Source organism: Rhinolophus sinicus, linkage group LG13 (assembly GCF_036562045.2).
Source record: "Rhinolophus sinicus isolate RSC01 linkage group LG13, ASM3656204v1, whole genome shotgun sequence".
Taxonomy (NCBI): domain Eukaryota; kingdom Metazoa; phylum Chordata; class Mammalia; order Chiroptera; family Rhinolophidae; genus Rhinolophus; species Rhinolophus sinicus.
Genome location: NC_133762.1, coordinates 12947366 through 12966439, shown reverse-complemented (window position 1 = coordinate 12966439; position 19074 = coordinate 12947366). Strand labels below are relative to the sequence as shown.

The 19074-nt window shown below is 41.6% G+C and overlaps 1 protein-coding gene across 2 annotated transcripts in view; it reads left to right on the top strand.

Annotated features, from left to right (window-relative positions):
* Positions 1-4446: 4446 nt before the first annotated feature.
* The window catches only part of CRTC3 (CREB regulated transcription coactivator 3), a 78510-nt gene continuing 63882 nt past the window's right edge, over positions 4447-19074 (top strand). The window contains exons 1-2 of one of the 2 annotated variants that reach the window (XM_074318253.1): positions 4447-4791; positions 12638-12736. In XM_074318253.1, the coding sequence (XP_074174354.1) occupies positions 4660-4791; positions 12638-12736 (231 nt within the window). In that variant the 5' untranslated portion in view covers positions 4447-4659. The remainder of the gene's footprint in view (positions 4792-12637; positions 12737-19074) is intronic. The other variant, XM_019716109.2, reaches the window with a different exon arrangement.

Here is a 19074-nt window from a genome sequence, read left to right as displayed (position 1 = left end):
CCACTAACCCCAGTAATCCAAGGGCATCAAAAAAATATTTTTAATTAACTCAAATCCATACTTTATTCAGATTTCCTGGGGATTTTATCTATTGTCCTTTTTCTGTTCCAGGATACCACATTACATTTAGTCATCATGTCACCTTAGATCCTCTTGGCTGTGACAGTTTCAGTTCTCAATGCCCACTTTGGTAAAAGGAGATCTTACATGAGCCAGAGTTCAGCCTGGAGCCCAAGCCAGGACCCTCAAAAGAATGTACCCTCCGGTGTGTTGGGAGAGGACATCTCTGGGCCCTGAGCATTCTTGGACATTCTGGTTGGTTATGCCACAAATGTAAAGCTATGATCATTCTCTACTGGGCCATTTCTCAGGGTTGTGTTTGCAGCAAGCAACTTTGAGGAATAAGGTCATGCCTTCTTTTGAGACAGAGTAGGTTTGTTTCTCTCCCACTGCATGTGTAGGCATCCATGTGGGCCTTTCTGCATCACGCCTGTGGGACTCTGGGTAAGGGGAATTGACGCAGAAATGATGCTCGTGCTGCACGCTGTGTGGGGTCTCCAACCCAGGAATCTCATGCCTCCTGCCAGCATCCATAAAACAGCAGCAGGTTAATGTACTAGCTTGTAAGTAGGGTGAAATCCCAACCTAAAATGGTGACATCTACCACTGGCAAAGTTAACAAGTTTGATGCACCCAGCGAAAGCTCAGTGTTTCTTATTAAAGGAAGGAAAACAGAATGAATATTGGGAGACAACTAGCAATCTCTGCTACAAAATATATAAACAATATATTTTAAAGCATTTTATGTCCAGAAACAAGGAGTCTATACATACTTGGTATGTATGTCTTAATTATGAATGGCGAGTCAAGGATCAGCAGAAGTTTGAGGAAAGCTTCTAGACAGAGACATCAAAATGAACAACTCACATAAAACACAGACAGTTTAAGGAGTAGACGAAAATGTAAAAATAGAAATAACCTATAATAAATAGCACATCCATGAAATGAGTACAGGATGCTATTTAAAAAAAACATATTTGGAAATCAGGAAAGAGCATTTAAAATATAATAGCAGAAAAAAAGTTTAACAGATGGGTTGGAGGATAAAATTGAGAAAATTTATCAGGAAACAGAACAGCAACAAAAGATAAAGCAATAGAAAATAGAGAAAATATAACGAACCTTAGAAGAGCAATCTAGAAGACCCATTGACTAACAAAATTTCCAGAAATAAAGAAAAACAAAAAAGATTAAAAAATAAGACAATTTCCCAGAACTGATGGATATGAGTGTCCAGTTTCCACGTATATACACATTGCTCAGTGCAATGAACAACTAAAGCTCCACACCAAGGCGCATCGTCATAACATCAGAACACTAAGCCTTCAGAGAATGGGGGAAAGAAAACAAAAATAAATGACAGCTCTCAAAAAACCAGGTCACCTTCAAAGGAAAGGGAAACAATGGGAGTGGCCTTCACAACAGCAGCACTGGAAGTGAGAAAGCAGTGAAGTGATGCACAGATCCCAGTGAAAAGGAGTTCCGAGGAAAAAGACTGATTATTCTCAGCCAAACTATCAGTCAAGTCTGAGGGTAAAGTAGAAGCATGCACACACAGTCTCAAGGATTTGATTTCTTATGTACTCTTTTTTTCCCCTCAGGAAACTTGGAGAATGTACTTCACTAAATTGAAGGAGTACACAAAGCAAGAGGACAGGTGGGATGCAGGAAGCAAAGGTCAGAACACAGGAGATGAGGGACCCCTCAGAATGATCGCTAGGGGAGAGCCAGCGCCACTGCAGCACAGTAGGCCTGCAGAACAACCAGTCCAGGATGGAGCAAGAAGGAAAGTGCTCTAGGAGAGAAGTTGCTCCCAAACCCACCATTCAGATTCACTTATGTCTTTCACCGTTCTTTCAGAGAACCTCAGAAAGAAGGCACCAGAAGAGGTGAGGGACAGGGCTAAAAATACAAACATTATAAATCAGAAAGTTTGGGAAAAAATTTATAATGGGTTGAGAGAAATCTAAGCAAATAAAGGACAGGCAATTTTTAACTCCAAAAAAAAAAAAATCGTGCTGAAATGGAACTATATGTAAACACTTAATATACCAAAAATTATCATATAACTACATTGAAAGAATGGGAGCAGGGAAAATCATTTTTTTTCTTTTTTATTAGTTTCAGGTGTACAAAACAATGTAATAGACATTTATCATTTATACCCCTCACAAAGTGATAAGCCCTCTTCCCCATCTGTATGCGATGTCTACCCCTCCTCTGACATCGCATACAGCCATTACAGGAAAATCATATTTTTGATGGGGACACAAAACAGCCAAAGCATCCCTTTCCATAACAAAATGAATAGTTAATATCTAAAATTAAAGAAAAAACCACAAATCAGCAGGATAAACTTACAGTGGAAATTGGGAATTTTTTAAATTACAAGACTTTGTGAAACTATTTTAAAACAATTCACACATATTTGACTTAAAAATTAAGTTAGAATGATTAGATTAACTGTCATAAGAAAAGAAATGGAATGAATATCTTCCAAATCAATAAGGGAAATATGGAAATTAAAAAACACACACAGTCATTCAATGCAATAGAATGCACATATGATAGACCCCTGCACTGGTGAATTGGTGGCTGGATATGGTGGATTTAGCTGAATACCCATTCCACTGTCCTTTATGTCAGAAGCCCAAAGCCTGTGACCATATTTCCTAGGTGTTATTGCAGCTAGGATGCTGGATGCAATTTTGGCTCTTCCAATCAAATTTTCTCTCTAATTGGATTTGTAAGGTGGAAGTAAAGCAGAGCCTGTGTGTGTACTGTTTCTGTTGGCGAGGACTGTAGGGGAGGTGTCTGATTTTATTCTGCAGTGGCTCTTATCATGACAATAGCTATACGGTTCAGGACCTGGTAAGTGTAGTGACAGCTTTCCAATTCAATAGGTGGCTTCCAGATTTTACAAGAGGCAGTGGCTCCTTTGGTAGCCTGACTCTCAAAGTTATTCCTGAACATTCAACTGAGAGTCTGCTTCTTTAGCCCCCACACAAGCCCTTAAGCCATTTTATATCTCGTAATAATCCTTTTGTACTTAAACTAGGTAGAATGAATTCTGTTCTCTGAAACAGAACCCAGACAATATAACAGGAAAGCAGAAAAAAATTCAAAGAAAAAGCATGGTAAATAGTACAAAATAAAACAGAAGAAATAAATCCAATTGTAATTAATAAAACAAGTTGAACTCTAGGTAATAGAGATATATCCTCATATGAAATTTCCTTTGAAAATCAGCTAGATGCTATGCATGAGACATGAAAAGCATAATGAAATACTACACAGCAGTTAAAACAAATGAATCAACACAAATGAATCCCAAAAATATAATGGTAAATGAAAAAAGTTGCAAAAGATTATTCAGCATGATGTCATTTTTGTAAGATTTAAAAACAAAATTTGGTATTCCATATGCAGTGGTAGATCCATAGATCAGATGTAATAAAAGTATAAAAACATGAACGAGAATGATATGTGCCACCTTGAGCTCAGTGACTCTAGGGAGGAGGAAGAAGGAATAAGGGTGGGGCTTTAGCTATGTCTAATTTTGTCTTTCTTTAATAAACACTATGTAAGTGAAGCAAAATGCTTTGATATCTTTCATCTTGATGGTGGAGGGCGTGAGTTGTTAATATTATTTTCCACACTCTTCAGCATGTCTCTGATATTGCCTGATTGGCAAAACAGACTCACCCTCAGCTGCCCAGGACATCTTTATGCACATAGCATTTATACCTGAGAGTGGCTCCTGGACTGCAAGAAGGAGGAGGGCCGTGGAGGCTGATGGGCTGCTTCTGAAAGGTGAGGTTGACTCCTGGCTGGAGCTGGAGTTTGCAGAGGCTAAGGGGAGACTTGGAAAGAACCTGGAAAAGGGGCCTTTGCTGAGGAGCAAAGAGGTTGCACCAGGGCGGGGATGGTGTCTCATGTTGGTGCAAATCAGAAGATGGTTTGAAAAGATCCAATTGAGTAACTTTGTCTTGGGTGGGCCTGAGCAGATGAATGGAAGGAGGGAACAGGCTGGGAGCTGGAGGACCGGAGGGCCAGAGAGCGGACGTTAAGCCCACAATGTGGGAACTAAGGGCGAGCTGAGGTCCCCAGTTTTCACCCTCTTAAGTAAACCATCATAACTGGGGGGGCAGAAGGGTGCTAAAACGCTGTTCTAAAATTGTAACGTGACTCCAAAAGCCAGGCTATCCCCAAATTGGACCGTTTTAGTCAAATGGTAGCTTAGCTCCTCCCTAGATCCGTTTGCTTTACTGCCCGGGCTTTCCTCTGGATCTGCGCGCTGCGGGGACCGGAGCCCAGGGAAGCCCTGGGTCAGCCAGCTGTGCGGGGGACGGGACGGCGGGCGGGGGCAGGCGGGCGGTGCGGTGGGCGGGGCCGAGGGCGGGGCCAGCGCGGGGGCGGATCTCGCGCGCTCCCGGCCGCTCGCTGGCTGTGGGGCCGTGGCGGCTCCTCTCCTGGGTCGCGCGGGAGGAAGGGCCTCGGGCGGAGGCTTGGGCGGCCTGCGGACTGACGGACGGACGGGTGGGCCGAACTGCAGGCCCCGCGCCCGCGGTCTCCCCTCCGCCAGCGCTGGGCCGCGCTATGGCCGCCTCGCCGGGCTCGGGCAGCGCCAACCCGCGGAAGTTCAGTGAGAAGATCGCGCTGCACACGCAGCGGCAGGCCGAGGAGACGCGGGCCTTCGAGCAGCTCATGACCGACCTCACCCTGTCGCGGGTAAGGGCCCGGGCCCGCGCGGGCGGGGGCGGCCACAGCTGCGGGCGGGCCCCACGCGGCGGGTGAGAGGTCGCGGGCCTGAGGCAGCTGCGGGACGGGCCGGGGCGGTGCCCCGGAGCGGGGTCGGCCGGCCGCGGCCTCGGCACTCACTTCCCCGCCTTCCAGCACCCGCGCGTCGTGGAGATGGGAGGTCGCGGTGACGGGCGGCCAGGCGGGCGGCGGAGTGAGGGAAGTCTGAGGGGGAGGGTGACCGGGAGCCCGGGAGGAAATCACTCGCTGCTCCGCGGCGGGCTGAGAGGCTCCTCACCGCTCTGAACGTCCACCCCCAGTGAGCCCTTCGGGACCGCTGGGCGCCAGGGCCGCGGCCCGAGGGTCCCACCCTCCCCAAAGGGGCGCTCTGGGCCGGCGCCCGCCTGCTGGGGTCTCGGTACCGTGAGGGGACTCGAAGTTGGACGCGAGCCTTTCCTACTTTGACTCCTCGGAGGTGCTGTATCCGCCGGTTTACTGGGTTCCGCTTCGGGTATTTCGCGAGGATGGGCCAGGTGCACAGCGTTGCTGGTGACGGAGGAGGGTCCAGCAGGAAGGCGCGAGCGGGACGAACTCCGGGCGGGGTTGGGTCACTTGCGTGAGGCCGTGGAGGATGGAGAGCCAGCTGCAGTGTCCGCGGGACTGCTGAGGAGCGGGCAGGCCTGGAGGAGCCTCATGCTGACCTTGAAGGACCATCGGGAGGATGGGGGAGGATGCGCAGAGGCTGGGCCGGGGGCGGCGGGAAGGAGCGCTGAGTGCAGAGTCGCAAACTGGCGGTCTCCGCTCACCCCGCCGCAGACACCTTAGTTTTCGGTCAGCACAGTGTTTGGGAAAACTTCTTGAATCTGTTCCCAGAATTTTTTGATTGGGAGATTTTCACATGAAACCAACATTTATTTATTATATAAATATTTCTGTATATAATATCACACACACACACACACTTGATAGTACTTATCCTGAATTCCCATATGCGCCATTGGCTGGAGCTGGGTGATGTTACCCCCTCAAATGGAGCAGGAATTCTCTCGTTGGCCACAGTCCACACCACACCGTCATGATCCCCACATTGAGCTAGGTGTCACTTGCCATTTGTCATATTTCTGATGATTTTTTTTAGTTTTTTGTTTTTTTTTTAGTGAAGTTAAGGGGTAAATGAAATACTGTTATACTTACATACCTGTCACTCTGAGAAAAAAATTTTATAGCTAAAGAAGACTGAGGATTTCAAGAAAAATTTTTTCTCGTACCCTGACTACCTTCACTCATTTATTGCCCACCTGGTGTCCACAGACATTTACGTGTGACCTTGGTTCGATTTAGGGATGAGCGTGCCAAGCTCAGAGCATATTGAGGAGAATGGCTGGGTGAAAGCTGGGGATTAATGCTGGGCCTGGGTTATTAGATACATACATTGTCTATGTACAAATACGGCCACTCTGTGTCTATATTTAGAGTTGCTCAGTCTCTTAAAGACAAAAATTGTTCACAGATCCTCAGCGTTCACTTAAACGAGTTTGATTTCATGTTACTCAAATATGTTCAAACAGATTTGCCGATAGTGTCTTTTGCTTATAGTTGCGATATAACCATTATCTAAAGCACATGTACAGATACATTCAAAGTTAAAAATGCAGTAAATTCAAATTAACACCATTAATTTACGGGACAAATGCTATTTTGCTGAACTGAAATGCAGCTCTTAATGTAAATATGGTGCTAACCCCTATAGCTCAGATTCTCTTGAGTTTAGCAAGCCTGATCAACTGGGCCCTATATGATAACTCATTTCAGCCACCACTTCTCTCTATTCTAATTACTACAAAATTATGATATCACTTTACCCTTTACTGGTACAGAGCATCATTTACATGTTGATTTTGTTTTTTGTGTTCTTTTCTCCTCTACCAATTGCAAGTAAAGTAACTGTGTTCATCAATATAAAGACAAAAAACACAGAATTTGCCTAGTAATATTTGCTTATTTAAACATTTTAAGGGTTATTTTCATAATGAATCACAAAACTGAGTACTTCTTCTAGAGAACTCTTAGTCCCCAAGGATATGTCTGTGAACTTCCAATGGTCCAAGGATTCCAGATGGAGAAGAATCCGTCTAGTTTTGTATTGGTAACTGGATGGCAGATATACTGACTTTTCGTTACCGTCCCATGGCAGATAGCGCTAATCAACTTAGGTACTCTTTCCTCTCCGAGCCTGTGCTGGGCTTCAAGTTCTTTGCTACATAATCAATTCTTCAAGAGTTGAAGTTAAATCCTAGTAGGTGGGATGTACTAGATTATGGAGAATTTTTCATCTAGCTTTAGGGTTCAGCTGTATCAGGAAGCAGTGGGAAAATTTTGAGAAGAGAATGCTGGGAGGTGGTCCCAGCGATGGTAAGGAGAGGGAAAAATGGAGGCAGGTGTGCCTGGAAAGAGGCTGTTCCTTTGTTCGTTCATTAATTTGTCAGTACTGGGGTGCTCACTGTGGTAAATGGGATGTGTGCACAGGGATGGTGTCTCACTTCAAAGATCTTATTTATTAAACATTTTTATTGAGTCCCTAGTGTGTGCCAGGGGTTAGGATGAGCACTCGGGGTACAGTTAGTGAGTAAGCAAAACACAGTCTCTTCATGAATTTTAGGATTTAATGAGAAAGACCATTCATTTTACAAGTAAGGATTCATTTTGATGAGTATTACAACAGGGAAAGCAGGTGGAGCTTTTGGAGTGTATGACAGGGAGTCCTAACCTCTAGTGGCCGAAAGGGTTAGTGGGAGTAGGGAAGGCATTTGAAGGTATCTGCTTGTGTGGTGAGGGAACGAGAGTGTTGCAGGCACAGGGAACAGGTTCAAGCAAGGGGACGAGAAGGGTGAAGGGGGTGCTTTGAGATTAGGCCTCCACAGGGATCAGATTGTAGAGACAGGATTTGGGACTTGATGCTAAGGACAGTGGCTTGAACCATGAGAACTTTGCATTTTAAAAGAATGCCTGTGGTGCCAGAGTGGCAGACAGCACAGAGGAGGGGGTGGCCGAGAAATCGTTTGGATGGTGTAAGGCTATTCTAGGAGATGTGGCGAGTCGGCATTGACTCGGTTGGTAGCAACAGGGAGGCACAGAGGTGGACAGACTGATCCTTAGGTGGAAAGGACCAGACTTAGTGAATGGATAAGGGAGCTGAGGGGGAAGGAGGACTCGAGGATGCTTTCAGACTGAGCCATTTCAGGGTGTCCTCCGTTAAGAGAGGGAGCACAGGCAGAAGCAAGGTGGGGGCAATGTCAAGAGATGCTGACTTTGAGGTGCCTGTGAGGCATGTAAGTAGAGACGGTTCAGCAGGCAGTTGTTTTTGTGGTGCTGGCACTCAGGAGGGAAGTCTAAGCTATAGACTCGTGACATACATTTGGGAATCCTTGGTGTGTAGCTGCAGGATAGATTCAGCTGCCTAGGAGGAATTTCTGGGACAGACCTTGCCAATTGGTGATCTATATTCTAATTTGGCCCTCTGACAGATTTTTAATTTGGGGCCTCCAAATGTGTGTTTTTAAAAAATTAGGGCCAACAATGAATTTGGGGATTTTACATTAAAATCTGGACTCTGGCTTCTTTTGAAAATTGAGATTATCTAACAACACTCACCCTACATTTCTGCACGACAGCAATGACCTGGAGCTAAATAGTGGCTGCCACCATTAGATAGCGCATGTATGTGTTCTTTGGTTTGCCACAGTCCCCACCACTCCCTGTGGTGTTCCTCAGAGTGATTCCAGCCGGCTTCACTTAGTTAGCTTCCATACTTGGCACCTGTAGGCATTTGAGTTTGTGACCCTGCTACGGAGTGAGCCGCAGAGAAGATCTAGGAGAACCCCATGGTGCTCCACTGTGCATAGGGGAGGGAGAGGAGGCACCAGCCACCGGACAGTTAGGAGAAAAGCCAGGATTATTGGTAAGAGGAGGGAATGTCGACCAGCAGAGCCCAGGGCTCCTGACTTGGTCTGACACAATAAGGACACGTCCTTTGGTCTAGTCACGTGGAGACCATTGGTAACCTTGCTGAGAGCCACTGCGTTCCAGGGTGCTGGCTGGAAGGGAGGTTGTGAGGCATTGAGTAATGAATGAGAGGAAATGGAGACAGGGTTGGGAACTTGTTCAAGAAGTTCGGCTTTGAAGGACAACTTGTAGTGTTGGGAAACCACAGGATAAACTCAGCACATCAACCTGGACCGTTAATTTGGCTTGACTATTTGGAAAAAAACATTATTTTTAGATTAAAACAAACATTAGGTATGTTACGGAGTAGCGAGGCCTCTGAGAGAGGGAGAGAGGAGACTAGAAAGACTAGGTTTAGGCTAAGGATTGAATGTTATCTCTTTTCCAGGCACTGTAGTGATCCATTTACATTCATTATCTCATTTAGTTCTCACAATGACCCTAGGAGTCTGTTTCCAGAATGTCCCTCATTTTGCAGATGAGCCAGTTGAGGCTTGAGAGGTAAGGTTGCATGGCTGGTAAGCGGTAGAGCTGGGGTTTGAATCGGGCTGTCACACTGAATGTCTATATACTCAACTGCTTTTTTTTTTTTTTTTTTTTTAAATAAACATACCTAATTGTAGGAGAAGCATTTGTTGAAAACACTTTTTTTTCCCATTGAATTGCTATGACACTTTGTTAAAAATCAATTGGCCATCTATGCGCAGGTCTATTTTGGGACTCTCTCTTCTGTTCTGTTGATTTATACATCTCTCTTTTTAACAATAGCACACTGCATGGATTACTGTAGCTTTATAGTAAGTCTTGAAATGAGGTAACTTAAGTCTTATGACCTTGGTCTTTTTAAAAATTGTTTTGGCTATTCTAGGTTGTTCGCACATTCTAGGCTGTTTGCACATCCATAAATTTTAGAATTATCTTGTGAATTTCTATAAAAAGGCCTGCTGGGATTTTGTTTGGGATTGTATTGACTATTAGGAGAAATTAGTGAGGATGGGATCTCATTTCATATAGACATTGAAGGAAATGCCAGTAAAGTGAGTGACTACAGTCTAAAGGTCTCTAACTCAAGTTACGGGAAAATGAGTACAGGGATCAGGAATGAGACGATAAATGGCAGCTGACCTCAGGCCATAGTGGAGGAATAATAGGGTACAATGAGGACTTGGGCAAACAGGAGATCCCAAGCCCTGTCTAAGGGGGGAGCCACTTCTCAGCTCCATGCATTTTTGCCATGCAAGAATATGCGTTCAGTGTCGTATGATCTCAATGAAGAGAAATTGGGAATCCAGAATTTTATGCAGTCTTCCAGTTACAACATTACAGTGTAAAACATTGAGTGTGGGTCAATATCCTGTGGGTCATGTAGAGAGCTCTAGGCTAAATGTGGCCTACGGCCTGCCAGTCTGTGACCTCTGCCTCAGGCTAATCATTCCTCGGTCCTCATTTTCATCATCAGTAAGCATGACGGTGTCACAGACAGTCTCTAAGGTTCTTTTAGTTCATGATTCTACGTCTCAAGAAAGGAAAATATAAAAATTTCTCAAGGGTTTAGGAGGTCATTGAGAATATCAACAATAATGATAATATTTTGAGAGGTTGTCCAGATCTTTACATTTTATATACCACTGTGAATACTGTTCTCTCTCTTAATCCATACATTGTCTTTGTGAAGTGGACGGCAAAATAATTTGCCCAACCACAGGGCAGCTCCAGGTTACAAAGTCCGGTCTTCAATTCCAGATCCAGTGCTCTTACTACTGTGGTGCAACGGTCTCTGAAGACTCTCGATACAGGCACTTTGGGAGGTAGAGCAAATCCGGGAGACCACGAGAGGGCCTTCGGCTCCGGGGAAGGCAGCTTTCCAGCAAGATGTAGAACTTAGCTTGGTTGAAGTGTCAAGGCTTTGGGGTAAGAGTCGAAGCCTTTGTGAGAACTCTCTGAAGGCCTGAACTTTGGCATGCATTCATCTTAGTAAGCCAGGGCCTGGACAGTACCTGACATACAGTTAAATGTTTTTATGTAAGTGAATAAATGGAGGGATTGATGGAAGAAGATTCTGAGGCTTTAGGTGGGGGTGTGTGAAAATTTTGTCTAGAGAATTTCAAGGATAGAGTCAAATGCTTCTGTAAGTGCTTTGAGAATGTTAAGATCAAAAGCCGAGACTTTATTCTTATAACTCAGCTGATAGATGGGAAAGCGCACCATGTCCTCCTCCTCAGATTTGACTCTCAGATCTGGGTTTTGATGGATAGATGATAACCATCTCCCATTGCAGTAGTTTGAGAAATCACATTCTGTGGCTGTAAGGAAGTTAAGGCTGCCAAAGTGTTTTGTATGCCTTTAAAACTTCTGAACACATACAAGTCCTTATCTTTTGGAGATGCATATTGAAGTATGGAATGATGTGATGCCTGGGATTTCTCAGTGGGATGCCGTGAGTAGGGTTGGAGGTAAAGATGAATCAAGATTGGACGTAGTTGGGATCATTGTTGAAGCTGGATAAGTGGTTTCATTATACTTATTTCTATTTTGTATATATTTGAAAGTTTTTACAATTAATGCAAAAACAAAACAAAATCAGAGCTTCATGGGCTCAGCAATGCTTTTGATCAACCGAATTTCACTTTTCTCTGAACTTGTAAACAGTATGATCATTGAGGGAGAAATGATAAAAAGGAAAAGAACATGGCAGAAATAAGAAAGACTGTGGCTTTTGAGTTAGACCACCATAGCTCCGCTTCCTGTAGCTTTGTAACCTTGTACAAGTCTCTGCACTTCCCTGAGTCTGGGTCTCCAGGTCTATAAAAGTGGGATAACGCTGTCTCCCTTGGTGGTTGTGGAGAGCGTTAGGGATGAGGTGCACAGTGAGATGCAGATCTGCTCATTTGTTTTATTAGACAAAGACGGAGTAACGAAAGGGTAAAAATCTGCTTCGGGGTTCCCATTTACCCTTTCTTCTTTACATGAATTGTAAGTGCCAAGGGTTATGTAACCACAGAGGTAATTTATTATTTTAGAAAGAGAACTCTTAAAGACCAAATTGGACCACTTTGGGGTTTACAAGAACTGTAACCAGTTTACTGCCTTTTGAAAAATGAAGCAAGGAAGAACTTGAAGAAGAAAGGCATATGGGATACCATCTAATACCTGTTGAATCGGCCTCCTTCCTTCCACCAATGAATGATCATATCCGGTGTTAGTGAGGTTTTTTTGGTGAAACGCTTTCTCATACATACATTGGTATACTCTTTAGAAAAACATTTCTGCAGCCTGTGTGGAGAGACATCAAACGGCCCATACCCAGAGACTTAGTAATCACTCTTTGGAATGTGACCTAAGGAAATAATTCAGAAGGAGAAATGTTAGGTTGCCATTAAATATGATTATGTAATATCATAGAAAAGGTTTACGGTTGTACCTATGTTATGATCACAACTATACAGTTATTACACACAAAGGTAAGTGACTGGAAAGGAGCATGGAGAAGGAAAAACAGTTAATGTCACAGAGTCGTAGATAGTGGCTTAGGTTTTCTTCAAGAAATTCTTTTATTGCTGATTGTGCCCGCACACCTACTCATACACTCAGAGATCTCGCAAGAGGGACTTACCATCATGACACACGGGACATTTGGAACATGGGTAAATTCTTTCCAGAGATAGACTGATCAAAAACCACAAATCACCCGAAACCTGACGGTTTTAGGTAGAGAAGAAATCGAAACCAAGACTTTCATTCTTGAACCATTTCACTACAACACTCCATACTTTGATGATTCCTTCAGACCTTTGCTGTCATCTCTCAAAGCTGAACCTCTCAACTTTGTTTCCAGGTTCAATTTCAGAAGCTTCAGCAACTGCGCCTGACACAGTACCATGGCGGGTCCTTACCGAATGTGAGCCAGCTGCGTAGCAGTGCATCCGAGTTTCAGGTACCTCCAGATATTTACTTCAATAAGCTGGGTGAACTGTAAAAAGATAGGCAGAGATTATCCTTAAAAAGATTAGATCTTGAAGCCTAAACCTGGCCTACATACAGTTCAGTGTTCTTCTGGGAAGTCCATCATTATTCTCTTTCCTAGTTTCTGGAGCATAAGACAGTGTTGTTTCACAAATCGTCTAAGGCAGCACTGTCCAGTGGAAATATAATGTAGCAACATATGTAATTTAAGTTATTTTAGTAGCCGCAGTAAAGAAAAAAAACACAGGTGGGATTAATTTTAATATTACTTAAATAAATGAAATAATTATTTAACTCAATATATTCCAACATACTGTCATTTCAACATGTAATCAATGTAAAAAAACATTAATGAACTATTTCACATTATTTTTTGTGCTAAGTCTTTGAAATCTGGTGTGTATTTTACACTTAAAGCACATCTCAATTTGGACTAGCCACATTTCACTGCCTTCACATGGCTGGTTTCTACAATATTGGACAGCGCAGATCTAAGGCATAGGTAAGTGGTCTATGTTACATTGAAAGTAGTGCAGTGTCATAGGTGCCTTAATCATTCATATCCATGAAGGGCCTTGTTCAAAACAATGTGAAATTGGTGTTTTAGACAATGGTACATGATGCTTTTGTTAAGATCCGAGTTACACTTACTCAGATATCCTATTCTCCGAAAAATTAGCCTGTCATTCATTCATTCTATTACACAATTTAAGATTTGCTGTTGAGATATCAACTTTAAGATGAAGCAGAACTTGATTCATTTGGATGCCTCTCCATTTAAAAAGTACAGTCTTCTTTCTTTGTTGTGAAAACTGGGTTCATTTGTTTGATGATGTCCTATAAAGCAAAAGTATTATTTAAATTGGGGACTTCCATTTGAGAGTGCTAATATTAAACAATATGAGCATATTTTTATACCTATGACACTGGAATCTTGTCTTTAATATACACTGGAATCTCACTTTAACTGCCTATGTTAGATGTCTGCCTGTATCGATCAAACTTCTTATATGTTGGCCTATTGGATCATTCAGTATCCAAATTAAGTAGATCTCTGCTATACTGGATTTCATGCTTCAGAAAGGTTTGCTGTGTTTGAGCTCCTGATTCTGTGGCATTTTATTGTCAACTTCAGAGGAATACAGAATTTACTATCATGACCCTCTCTTGTTGCGTTTGGAAATGGGATAAAGTGACAGACAGCTCTTGGTCTTCCCAGGATTATTTCTTTGAATACTTTTTTTTTAAACTTTGAAATAATCACAAACTTACATAAAAGTTGGAAGTATTGTACAGATAACTTTTTTCCCCTTGAGAATAATTTCCTGACCTGATTCCATATCACTCCGAAATACTTGACTTTGTGTTTCCTACAAGCAAAGACATTGTCCTACATAACTAAAACATAGTCATCAAAATCAGTGAAACATTATTGCCATCTGATCTCAGATCTTGTTCAAGTTTCATCAAATGTCCTATTACTGCCTCTGCGGCAAAAGGATCTAGTTCAAAATCACACATATTTAGTTATTATCTTTAGTCTCTTTCAGTCTGGAACAGTTTTTCAGTCTTTTATTTTTGACATGAAAAAAAATTTCTTTTGACTTTTGTTACCTTGCCACCTTTGAAGATTACAGACCACTTATTTTGTAGAGTGTCCCTCAGTTGGGGTTTGTCTGATGTTTCTTCATGGTTAAATTCACATTATGCATCTTTGGCAGGAATAGCACAGAAGCGATGCTGTTATTGTGGGTGATTTTCAGTTGTCTTATTACTAATGATGGTCACTTTTATCACTTAATAAAGGTGGTATCTGTCAGTCTTCTCCACTTTAAAATTATGCTTCCCCTTTGTAATTAATAAATATTTTGTGAGGAGATACTTTATCCTGATCCTCATCAACTTTCAATTTATACGTTTATTTATTTATTTATTTATCTCTCTCTATGGTTTTGTGGTTTCTTATTTTGTTCCATGGGTTATAATAATTATTATTATTATTTTGATCCGCATATTATCCCTGATTAGGCCAGTATGAACCCTCTTCCCAGGATCTTGACAAACTGAGAAAAAAAGGAAATCACAGAAGCACAGATATTTTTTTTTTTAACTTTTTAAAAAATTTTATTTAAGTGTTTTTCCAGGACCCATCAGCTCCAAGTCAAGTAGTTATTTCACTCTAGTTGTGGAGGGTGCATCTCACAGTGGCCCATGTGGGTATTGAACTGGCAACCTTGTTGTTAAGAGCACCACACTCTAACCAACTGAGCTAACCGACTGCCCCTAGATATTTTTAAAGTAAATATTTTTGAGGTGTAACTTACATACTGTAAGTTATAATTGACCTTTTTTAGGTATTCAGTTCTGTGTTGAATAATCAGCACCGTAATTAAGATATAGAACAGTTCCATTCCCCCCAAAAGTTCCCTATGTTCCTTTGTAATCTGTTTCCATCTTCTACCTCCAGCCTTTGGAACGACTGATCTGTAGTTTTGCCTTTTCCAGTGTGTCTTATAAGTGGAATAAAAAATATGTAGTCTTTTGGGTTCTTCTTTCATTTAGCACATGGCATTTGAGACTCATCCATGTTGTTGCATGTATTAGTTTCCCAGGGCTGCTGTAACAAAGTACCATAAACTGGATGGCTTAAAACAACAGGCATTTCTGAGACTGGAAATCTGAAATCAAAGTGTCAGCAGGCCATGCTGTCCGAAGGCTCCAGGGAAGAATCCTTCTTTGTCTCTTCCAGCTTCTATTGGTTCTGCCAGTTCTCCGTGTCCCTTGACTTGTAACTCCATCACTCCACTCTCTGCCTCCATTGCATATGACCTTCTTTTCTGTTTGTCTGTGTCTCTGTGTCCAAATCTCCCTCTCCCTTCTTTTCTAAAGACACGAGTCATTGGATTTAGGGCCCCCTGTCAATCCAGGATGACCTCATCTTAACTTGGTTACATCTGCAAAGAGTCTTTTCCCAAATAAGGCCATGTTCACAGGTACTTGTGATTAGGAGTTGAGCATAATCTTTTTGGGGAACATAATTCAACTTACTACATTGCATTTATCAGTAGCTTATTCCTTTTTTATCGCTGAGTAGTACTCTAGTACATGGAGGTACTATAATTTGTTTATCCATTTATCAGTTAATGGGCATTTGGATTGTTTCCGTCTTTTGGCAATTGTGAGTAAAGATATAATAGACAAAATATAAAGATATTATAGACATACAATTTTTGTGTAAACACCTAGTAGTGGAACTTCTAGATCATATGGTAAGTGTATATTTTACTTTATAAGAAACTGCCAAACTGTTTTACAAAGTGGCTATACTATTTTGCAGTCCCACCAGCAAATGTATGAGAGTTCCAGTAACTACCTTCTCTCTCCAGCCTTTGGCATTTTTTTTTAAATTGTGGTGAAAAACACAACATAGAACTTATCATGTTAGCCATTTTTAAATGTAACTTCAGTAGTGTTAAGTATATTCAATTGTTGCACAACTAGTTTCCAGTCTTTTCATCTTATAAAGCTAAAACTGGGTACCCATTAGACAACAACTCCGCCTTCCCATTCCCCAGCCCCTGGCAGCCACCATTCAACTTTCCGTCTCTGTCAGTTTGACTCCTCTACATACCTCATCTAAGTGGAATCATACAGCACTTGCCTTTTTGTGACTGGCTTATTATTTAGGATCATTCATGTTATAGCATGTGACAGGATTTCCTTCCTTTTTAAGGCTGAATAATACTCCATCGTATGTATAAGCTACATTCTGTTTATCCATTCATCCATTGATGGACATGTGGGTTTCTTTCACTTCTTGGCTATTGTGAATAATGCTGTTATGTACATGGGTGTGTAAACATCTCTTTGAAATCCTGTTTTCAATTATTTTGGTTATATACCCAGAAGTGGGATTGCTAGATCACATGGTAATTCTGTGTTTAATTTTTTGAGGAGCTCCCGAACTCTTTTCCATGGTCACTGCACCATTTTGCATTCCCACTAACAGTGTGCAAGAGTTCTAATTTCTCTACATCGTTGTCAGCACTTGTTATTTTCTGGCATTTTTTTTTCCTCTTCATAGTAGGCATCCTAATGGGTGTGAGATGGTGGTATTTCAGTTTTAAAACTTTTGGTCATTGTAATCCATGTGTGGTGGTATCTCATTGTGGTTTTATTTGCATTTTTTAAATGACTAATAATGTTGAGTATCTTTTTGTGTGCTTATTTTCCATTCTTATACCTTCTTTGGTGAAGTGTCTGTTCAAATTTTTCTGCCCAGTTTTAAAATTGAGTTGTTCATTTTCTTATTACAATGTTGTGAGAGTTTTTCTTTTTTAAATATATTTTGGATACCATTTCTTTATCTGATCAGTATTTTACAAGTATTTTCTTCCAGTCTGTGGCTTGTCTTCATTTTCTTAACAAATTCTTGAAGAGCAGATGTTTTTAATTTTGATGAAGTCCAATTTATCATTTTGTTCTTTTATGATTTGTGCCTTTTGTACGTCTTTTCTAAGAATTCTTTGCTTAACTCAGGGTCACAGACATTTTTTCCCTGTGTTTTTCTAGAAGTTTTATAGTTTCAGGTTTTATACTTAGGTAATTTCAAGTTAATTTATTTTTATGTGGTGCAAAGTATGGGTGAAGACCACTCTTTTTACACATGGATGTTGAATTATTTTAGCACCATTTGTTGAGAAGACTTTCCTTTCCCTACTGAATTGCCTTGGTTCCTTTGTTGAAAGGACTTGACCGTGTGTGTATGGGTCTGTTTCTGGACTCGGTCTTCTGTTCCATTTGTCTCTGTGTCTATCATTTTGCTGATACCATGCTGTCTTGATTGCTATTCCTTTATAGGAAGGCTGGGAATCAGGTAGTGGGAGTTCCTCAAACTTGTTCTTTTTCAAAGTTGTCTTGCTGATTTTAGTTTCTTTGCTTGTCCATAAAATTTTAGAATCAGCTTGTTGATTTCTACAAGAAAGCCTGCTGGGATTTTAAATGGGGTTGCATTGAATCTGTAGATCATGTTGGGGAGAACTGATGTCTTAATAATACTGAGTTTTCCAATCCATGAACATGGTCTAGAAGCACAGGTTTTGATTCTAGTTAATTTTAATTATTTCAACACAGTCCTCTTCCTTTCATGTTTAGAGATCACTTTGGAGTTTACAAAATGAATTCACGTCTGTTATTTTACTACATTAGTTGGTAAGCATAGTACTATTTTAATATTGGTTAAAAACCAATTTTCTATCCTCATGGAGGATCTGAAAGCACATTCTCTTCCTCTAACCCACTGGGCCCTTATCAGAGAACACAGACTTATCAGATGAGTAAACCAAAGCAAGCTTTTCAGACTGCCTTCTGATAATCCTTAGCAAGGGGTGGGTCATCAGTCAGGGTGGCTGGGGTCACAGCCCTCATATCTCTAGGCAGGGCCTGACCTATGGACATTGAAGGCAGAGAGGAGGAAGTGGGCATTACCTTCTCTGAGGGCTAGGGCGGTCTCTTCTGGTTAGGGGAGGGATAATCATTCTCTAGCATGTTCCAGCGTGCAGAACAGCTAGGGCACCTATTGGCTGTGTGGTCTGATAGCCACGCAGCTACAGAGAGAGACTGAGGACTCTGTATCGGGCTATCTGGGTATAGCTATAGCCTTTCATAGCCCTCATACAACCCACCCAGTCCTTTCAAATTTATTGTAAAAAACGAATCGCACTTTTTACATTTCTGACTACTACATTTTAACAAAATTACGTCATCTTATTTATAACTGAGGATTTATAAGTTCTCACTAATTTAGTGAACAATCTGGTGACTAAGGGGAGAAAGCCCTGTTGCATGGCAGTAAAGGCTTGGAAGGCCAGATCCAGAACAGTGATTTTTTTGAGGCCCACTACCAATGTGAGTGGGTGTAATGAGATCTAGAGTCTGCATCGCAAGTATGTAAGAGATCCACAACCTAAAAATCAAGCTTTAGACTCCTAGTTCAATTTCAGCGGCTTTCCTTTGCTGTATTTCCGTTACAATTTTTAAGATTCTTTTTTAAAAAATGATTGACGAGATATGTCAGTTAAATTCAAACAAAGGGAAAACTTAAATAGCAATATTAATCTTAAAATACTGCTAGTACTAATAGGCAACATTTATTGAGTACGTGCTGTGTGCCAGACACTGCATTAAGCTCTCTATGTAGATTATTAATCTTCATAAAAACCCTTTATGGTTGGTGTATGTATTTGGTAATTGTCATAGCATTATTTGACTTTTATATAATGAAATAACATAGCAACAAATTGCGAAAAG